Raw genomic sequence first — 8,866 nt, forward strand, 5'->3', positions numbered from 1 at the left:
ATTGTATTTGAACAAAGTCAAACTTCCGGTGATTTTCAAGATAAAATTCTAATTATCTATAGAAAGTGATTGATTGGCTTAATTTCCGGTAAACTTACCAAACTACAAATGCTAGCCATGAATAAATAAACGAATGAACAAATGCAATGGCAATCCTAAACTTATTAATGTAAATAGCTGTCATTGTGTATTCCAATGCCGGTTCGCAGTTGTACGGAGAGAACCAACGAACTTGACTACCATGGCCCGCACCCCCTCCTGCCGTGCGTAAGATCCGGCCTAGGGGAAAGGGATGAATGTTAATTTCAAAGATGGCGGCGGAGGGAGGAGGGAAGGAGATGAACGAAATTAAAACTCAGTTCACCACCCGGGAAGGCGTCTATAAACTCCTCACTCACTCCGAATACAGCCGTCCGAACAGAGTGCCTTTCAACTCGCAGGGTTCCAACCCGGTCAAAGTCTCCTTCGTCAACGTCAACGACCAGTCGGGCAACGGCGACAGGATCTGTTTCAATGTGGGCCGTGAGCTCTACTTCTACATCTACAAAGGCGTTAGAAAGGTACCGTGCTAACATGCTAACTGTCAGCGGACTCTGTTTCCGGGGGTTTAGTGCCTCTCCTTGTCGATCACATTCGGGCGAGTAGTCGCCTGGTTGTGGCTGTCCGTTCGCTGTGTTTCGGTCAACTCTGGCAGGTGTGTGACTTTGAAATAAGCCAACAGGCTAGCTAGCTTCAGTACTAGCATACTAGTTAGCACAGCGACTCAACTAGCTGTCGAGGCCAGAGGCTACGTTCAACTCCGAAGTTGGTCATTTTTGTTCGTTTATTCACCGTATTTGCTTTGGGAGTTGTGTTGAAATGTATTTGTTTGATATTTAGAACGGTTTAGACTGCCAATAACTTGTGTTGACAAGTGACAGCTCCATTGTTAAACCACCTGTCGACGCCCCATATTCTGACAGGTGTCCATTTAGCTTTGTTGTTATTGTTTTGAATGGAGTTAGCCAGCTAACTTGCAGCTAGACGGGTTGCTAGGACAAATTATAGCCAATGGTAATGCCACCACGTATGCTACTTTGTATTTAGGAATAATCATCCTAAGGTTAAAAGTTTGACACTGTCATGCAGCTAATTTCAATTTAATTCAACAATATACTGAACATGCCTCCCATCTCAAGGTCTCGAATTAGGCAAACAAAATAATAGAAGTACCCTCTGTGTGATTTATAAATATCAAGAACAAACGACTTGTGTATAGTATCCCATTGTTATGGCAGTAAACAGCAGTTTCTTCCAACAAGTCAGCTGACTGCTAAACTGAAGCGGAAACAGTGCAGGTCATGTGTGTCGTCAATACCTAATATAACCACAGTCACCACAACTTGGAGCAAATGTGTACAGTGAGACTGTGAAATGTCGACGTCATGGTCGCCTCTTTGCCAGGTATTGCTTAGATGATGCATGCCTGGTCATATGCAGAGATTAAGGCTGTTTCAGGTTGGAAAACTGCTATGTGCTTTGAAATTATTTCTCTTTTTTAACTGTGATGTGTATGTATTGATGTAACAATGTAAAAGTACAGCTAAAAGTGCTTGACATTGACTTGGTGTGATGTCTGTGAACAGTGTAATACTAGCAGTCACTGTTTTATTAAGTGGACAACATCCAGTGTGACGTGTAGCGGAAGTTTCCATTGCAACGGTGGTGTTGACTGTAAATAATCAACCAACAGGATGACTGTTGTAAGGCTGCTTGAGATACCTGTATGTAGTATCTGGCTGTATTTTCCAACATCATGTGTGTCCCTATGTGGTCATCCCACCCCCCCAGGCTGCCGACCTGAGCAAGCCCATAGACAAGCGCATCTACAAAGGAACGCAGCCCACCTGTCATGACTTTAACCACCCCACTGCGACGGCTGAGAGCGTGTCCCTGCTGGTGGGGTTCTCCGCAGGGCAAGTGCAGCTCATTGACCCTATCAAAAAGGAGACGAGCAAGCTCTTTAATGAGGAGGTAAGTCTTGATTGTTGATTGTTTTTGACCTACAATGAGGTAATGGTGACCTACCAGGAAGTAAACAAAGCTTTGTCGGTGGTATGTCCTGTTTATGACTACGTCTGGGCCCCAGATCGGGACTAAATAGTCGCATTTTGCAACAAAAATTGACAGTAATACGTGCACGATCGAGTTTTCCAACTGACAAAAGGAGACGAACACCAAAGAAGATGGCGAATGGCCACTGTGATTGGCTTATTTGTGAAAAGAGGGCAGTATTGGGGTTTTCTGTAGGCGAGTGGTTAGCGCACAGACCACACAGCTAGGAGACCTGAGTTCGATTCCACCCTCGGCCATCTCTGTGTGGAGTTTGCATGTTCTCCCTGTGCATGCGTGGGTTTTCTCCGGGTACTCCAGTTTTTTCCCACATTCCAAAAACATGCTAGGTTAATTGCCGACTCCAAATTGTCCATAGGTATGAATGTGAGTGTGAATCGTTGTTTGGCTGGCGACCAGTCCAGGGTGTACACCGCCTCTCCCCTGAAGACAGCTGGGATAGGCTCCAGCACCCCCATGACCCTCATGAAAATGAATGAATGATTGAATTAATATTTGATCTAGGTGTGTGCTAGCATGAATTCACTTGACACCGAACAAAATACGAACGCTGGCGCTCAACGCTGACATAATGTCATCATAGCCCACCGTCATGCATTCACGCACAACATCAGCATTTGGGAACAACAATGAATGAGGAAAAATATCGTGTTTGTGGCGTTATTGTGGCGTAAGTTATACGTAACTCTCACTTTGTCTCACAGCAAAACGATGGCGTCTTCAATGACTGCTGGGAAACACTCGGAGGTGAAACATAAAAAACAAAAGAACAAACTATAGGCTTTTAACTTTATATTATTTTCCAATAAAATAACAGCCCTTGTGCTGTTAATATGCATTTACATATAATTTCATTTAGTTATTTTAAGTTTTTTTTAACCATTACCGAAAAGTTCTCCATGGCTCGTTTTTTAGTGTGTACGCCCAGCATCAATGCTCATGCGCCCAAACAGGATTCGCAATCCGTACACAATATTGCATGGAAATACTTATTATAAATTAAATATTAAACCAATACTTTTATAAACAGAGTGACTCAAAGTAATCCACATAGTGGAAATCCCACTGTACACGCTGTTTTAAAATTGCAGTAGTATGTTGCAGTATTGAAGTGAAGTGATGGCACATGTGCTGAAGCCCAAATGAGTGCAGCGCAGTGTGAGTGCGTGTTAAATGTGCCCTCACATTCCTAAACTTTACTTCCAACTATAGCTGTGTCCCAATTATGAGGCACAGACATCGAAGGAGGCCACACCTTCCAAAACACCTCCAAAAAGCCAACCATTGTTATTTAAAGAGACAGTCTAGCCTTGGGGAAATTCTTGCTTGTGGCGCATGTTGCCATCCTGGTGTCATGATGCTATTAATGTCAGCTATATTCGCAAAAATTTTATTTTTTGAAGATCCCTGAAAGTTGAAGATATGGCACTATATTTCCAAAAACCCACATTTGTGCTGCCATATTGTGCTGTACTATGCAAAACACAGGAAAAAGAGGCCGCATTTGTTATGTAATTTCCCTTTAAATACGTGAATTGGGACATGGCTAATGTTTGCTTTGTGATGCTATTATCCTGACATTGTTTCACTCTTCTTTGCCAGAGACTAATTGACAAGTCCAGAGTCACATGTGTGAAGTGGGTACCATACTCTGAGAACCTCTTCCTTGTGTCACATGCAAGTGGGAATATGTACCTGTACAACGTGGAGCACACGTGTGGTACCACGGCGCCCCATTACCAGTTGCTCAAACAGGGCGAGAACTACTCTGTACACACCTGTAAGAGCAAATCCACGCGCAACCCCCTCCTCAAATGGACAGTCGGCGAGGGCGCCCTCAATGAGTTTTCCTTCTCCCCAGACGGCAAGTTCCTGGCCTGTGTGAGCCAGGACGGGTTCCTGCGTGTGTTCAACTTTGATAGTGTGGAGCTCCACGGCACTATGAAGAGCTACTTTGGCGGCTTGTTGTGCGTGTGCTGGAGCCCCGACGGAAAATACATTGTTGCGGGCGGCGAGGATGACCTTGTGACTGTGTGGTCCTTCTTGGACTGCCGCGTCATCGCCCGGGGTCACGGCCACAAGTCGTGGGTGAGCGTGGTGGCGTTTGACCACTACACTACTAGTGTGGAAGAGAGCGACCCGCTGGAGTTCAGCGGCAGCGACGAGGACTTCCAGGATCAGATGATCAACTTTGGGCGGGACCGGGCCAACAGCACGCAGTCGCGCCTCTCCAAGCGCAACTCCACGGAGAGCCGGCCTGTAAGCGTCACGTACCGCTTTGGCTCAGTGGGCCAGGACACTCAGCTGTGCCTATGGGACCTCACCGAAGACATCCTTTTTCCACATCTTCCACTCTCAAGGACACGGACGCACACTAACGTGATGAACGCCACCAGCCTGCCGGCAGGTGCTACCATACTCGCCAACACCTCTAGCAACGCTACCAACGGAAACAACAGCGGCGCCAGTACACCTGGCGTGAACTCTGTCTCAACTACATTACCACGCTCCAACAGCCTGCCTCATTCCACCGGCGCCACCCCCACCGTCACCACCACCATAACGACGACGACGACAACAACGACAACGATAAACAACAGCAACAAGGCCGGGGGTGGCGGCGGCAGCATCATGGACAGCGCCATTGCCACGGGCGTGAGCAAGTTCGCCACACTCTCGTTACACGACCGCAAGGAACGCCACCACGAGAAGGACCACAAGCGCAACCACAGCATGGGCCACATCAGCAGCAAGAGCAGCGACAAGCTCAACCTGCTGACAAAGAGCAAAACGGACGCTGCCAAGACGCTGGGCACGCTGCTGTGCCCACGCATGGAGGACGTGCCGCTGCTCGAGCCCCTCATCTGTAAAAAGATAGCACACGAGAGACTGACTGTACTCATATTTTTAGAGGACTGTTTAGTGACTGCTTGTCAGGAGGGATTTATTTGCACATGGGCGAGGCCAGGCAAAGTGGTAAGTTCTTTTTAATGGAGGGGAAGTAAAACTCTCTGTCAAATGTTGAAGCTGGTGGTAGCTTGGAAAACTGACAAGCCAGACGTCATCTGAGTAGCAAAAGTTAGCTTTGAGGCTTAGGTGAGTCACATATCGCCCCCACTTCCCCCCCATCCCTACACTGCTTTGCCGAATTAGGATACATGACCAAGAGGGGTTTCCTTTGTGTCGAGAAAGGAGGAAGACCTTATAATTCATTCATCAGTCCTGTCACAGTGCATTATATCCAAAAAAAATCATGCCTTGCGTCTCAGCTGCTTTGCAAATGAAACTATCTCCTCTGCAACGATGCTCACAGGTTTATTTGGCGGGCATTATTATGTCCATCAGTTGGTCTGTTAACAGAAATACACAAAAAAAACAAGGAAGAATGAACGATAATTTTTTTTTGCCCTCAAATGTTTCAGTGCACAACACGTCAATCTTAATGACAATCTTAAAACATTTTAAAATATGATTGCAAACAAAATCTGACACTTATTAATTCATGATATTTTCATACTAGCATTGTGGTTTTCGAACTGTGGAATTCGAACCATTTTCAAAAATATTCAAATTGTGTTTTTTTTAGCAAGCTATATGAAGTGCAATATGGTGGCAAGCCAAATTTGTGCCATTTGTTTTAATTTGCGTGGCATTTGAGCATATTCTAGACATAGTCGGTACAGAGTACCGTATGATTTATTCATTTTCTTTTTTGGTTTAATCCCCAAACTATTTTGTGCATTTTGGCTGACTCAGAAGAAGTAGCAGAACCTCCGACGTTGAATGCATTGTTATATAATACAATGCATTTGTTAAAAGTTCCAGAACAATTTTTTTCATCGGGATTAATAATAGAATGAATCTGTTCCCAGGTCAAACCATTGCCCTCATAACAGGGGTAACATTTAAATTTTTTTTAGCTGATACACAGTTAGGGCTGCAACTAATGATTATTTTTTTAGTTGATTAATGTGAAGCTTGTTTTGATCAATGCAGTAATTGGTTAGGCCCGAGACGGACCAAATCAATATGAACCAAACACAAACAGTTAGCGGTTTGGTATGCACCATATCACACATGTTTATCACTGTATCATTTCCAAAGTGGGGGAATATCTTGTATTGCCTTAAACACAAGGATAACGGGTCAGATGTCATGGATGACTAAGAAATGTTAAAATATTTAAATCAAATTCACATGATCAATTGGATAATTGATTAATTGTTGCAGCTCTACATCGTGTTAAGTTAACCAGCAAAACATTTGCTTATTTTTAATGTCACTTTGCGGCATATTGTTCTATTATTAAGGTTATCTATTTAATGTTGCCTGGCCATACTGGAACTGGAAACGCGGCTCACTCTCGCTTGTACGTATGCCCCATTGTACTGAGCAGCAAGGACATTTTTTCCATTGTTGCGCTGAAGATTTGTTTTTTGTGAGTTTTTTTTCCCCCTAGGTTTTTTTTTTTATATGGGTTGAAGTTAATTACTTTGAACTACATGGATTTTTGCAACATCTTTAATTCTTTCTTTCAGAAAGGAATCATTTGTAAATTAATTGACTGCTGATCTCAAAGCAGGGGTGTCCAAACGTTTTCCAGTGAGGGCCACATACAGAAAAATTAGATACCGGGGCCCGCTTTAATATATTTTGCCACTGAGTGTGATGAAACCAGTCTTGCCACATTAGCAACTTGGTCGCTATACGTATAGTTAGCGAGTATTCAGAGCCCTCTAGATACTCCTTTTCAGGTAGGAGCTTTTACTAGTGTTATTTACTAGTGTTACGCAATGCTATTCCTCTCTTACGACTGTCATTGCAATTACATGCATCTGGTCAAATATGCAAATTAGGTGATGTAATTTAGCGACCCGCCACCACATATACATTGCAGTTCTGTGGGAAACATCGAAAAACTGATAAAAAGCCCAAAATCCCCTCCTGGCCGTGACACTTTGGTCACCCATGTCTTACAGAAACAGGCAGCAAGCCCCTTGGATCCTATCCATACAAAATCCAAAACAGACCCAGAAGTTGAGGTGCTGATGTTAAGACATACTAAGACACGTCACTCATTTTGCACCACAGTTGTTTTTGTCGCTTGAATTTTTTTTATTTTTATTTTTTCTGCACTTTGTGACAACCGATTTTTTTGTTCCCTCCCAAATGCAAATCTCCTTGTTTTCCTTTTTCCAGGGTTTATTGTCCTCCCAAAACCAAGCCAGCTCTCCCAGTGGAACAGTAGTATAGCCACAATATTTCTGCTGCTAAAGAAACCCTGCAAGCCAGAGTCTGATGCTGCTCTTCACCCCTGCAAGCATTGCAAGTTTTTCCTTTCCTTTTCCTTTTTTTTTTTCTTTAAACCCTCCCTTCCCTTCCCTTCTTTGTTAACAGCTTTTGTCTTGTTTATCACTCACTGAACCTTAGAGAAGAATGCATCAAAAGAAAGGTGTTGTTTTACTTATTTTAGAGGGTTTTTATTTTTTATTTTTTGGTTTGAAGTTAAGGCGAAGATGCAAAGCAGACACTGTGGATAGTTTCACATGTAACCCTTTTACAAAAAAACAAAAGAGAACCTAGTGGTGTAGCCTAGACTCCGCTCAGGGTTACTTTATTGACTACCCCACCACCTTTTTTTTTTTACCATCAAGCAAGCATCTGGGAATGTTGCATCCGTTACTTTTGATGAGTTGATAATCCACAATTAATGACTTTTTTTTGCACTGATATTATTATTGCTCTATTGGAACAAAAAAAAAAAGAGGACCGCTTGCCTTGTTGCACTTGGCTTTAACAACCCCCCCCTCCCACCCCCCTCCAAAATCAGAAAAAGTGTATGCTGCAATCATTATAGTCTTTTTAAAGAGAAAGTTTGCACTTAAATGAGTTTATTAGAAGAAGATGGCTTTACATGTTTGGTGTGCTCACAACTCACAGATGGCTAATACAGTAGAAAAGTATGAAATCCTTTATCTATTGAGCATTTATTTTAATATTATTTTCAGATTGAAATCTGCTCTGTATCATACTGTGTATATTGTAATTAATGGATTTGATGACAGCGGGGTGTTGGGGGAGGGGCAGAGCAAACTTACCATTTCTCCCATGGAAGTTTTGTCATTGATAGTTATATTTCTAAAGCCTAAAGTATACATATTAATAATATTAAAAATAATCTTGAATACACTGTTTTCTTCTTCTTGTTTGTCCCTTTTTCTTTAGTCACACGATGGGTGGTGCTCTACGTTTGCTCTATATGAACATGGGTGTAAGAATCCCAAAAATTCTAATTAAATAAGATCTGAAAACAAAAACAATGCCCTTATTGAGACACCTAGTAAGTGTTATGCTTTACTTAAAAAAATAATGAAAAGATGTATCTTACAAATGTAATTACCTGCAATATAAAAAAAAATTTATGCTGGAGCCTATCCCAGCTAGGTACACCCTGGATCACAGGGCACATATAGACAACCATTCACATTCATACACAACACCCATGGTTTTAGAATGTGGGATGAAACCCGGAGAGACTCCACACAGATGCCCAAGTTTTCCAGATCTCCTGTCGCAGTGGCTAACATGCTAGGCCCTGTACATAGTGTTTTGCAATTAAAAATTAATTATCAAATTATTTCATCGCAATTTACTTAAATATGTGAATATTGATAATATTACCAATGTAATCAGAATTAAGAATTGAAGCATGTCATTTAATGTCACGTTTGAAGTATCAGTATAAATGTTTTGT

General features: G+C 42.5%; 1 protein-coding gene across 3 annotated transcripts; it reads left to right on the forward strand.

Annotated features, from left to right (window-relative positions):
* The first annotated feature begins 122 nt into the window (after positions 1 to 122).
* Positions 123 to 8,306, forward strand: wdr20a (WD repeat domain 20a). Of its 3 annotated transcripts, none has more exons than XM_058090257.2 (4): positions 123 to 560; positions 1,831 to 2,013; positions 3,715 to 5,088; positions 7,312 to 8,306. In XM_058090257.2, exons 1-4 carry the CDS (start codon positions 297 to 299, stop codon positions 7,363 to 7,365), a joined length of 1,875 nt encoding a protein of 624 aa, XP_057946240.2. In that variant the 5' UTR covers positions 123 to 296; the 3' UTR covers positions 7,366 to 8,306. The 3 variants fall into 3 exon arrangements, with proteins under 3 accessions (XP_057946240.2, XP_057946241.2, XP_078652185.1); XM_058090258.2 differs by lacking the exon at positions 123 to 560 and adding an exon at positions 598 to 694; XM_078796059.1 differs by lacking the exon at positions 123 to 560 and adding an exon at positions 675 to 804.
* Positions 8,307 to 8,866: the final 560 nt, after the last annotated feature.

The sequence above is a fragment of the Doryrhamphus excisus genome, linkage group LG14, assembly GCF_037039965.1.
Source record: "Doryrhamphus excisus strain RoL-2023G ecotype Guam linkage group LG14, RoL_Dexc_Guam_v1.1, whole genome shotgun sequence".
In the NCBI taxonomy this organism is placed as follows: Eukaryota; Metazoa; Chordata; class Actinopteri; order Syngnathiformes; family Syngnathidae; genus Doryrhamphus; species Doryrhamphus excisus.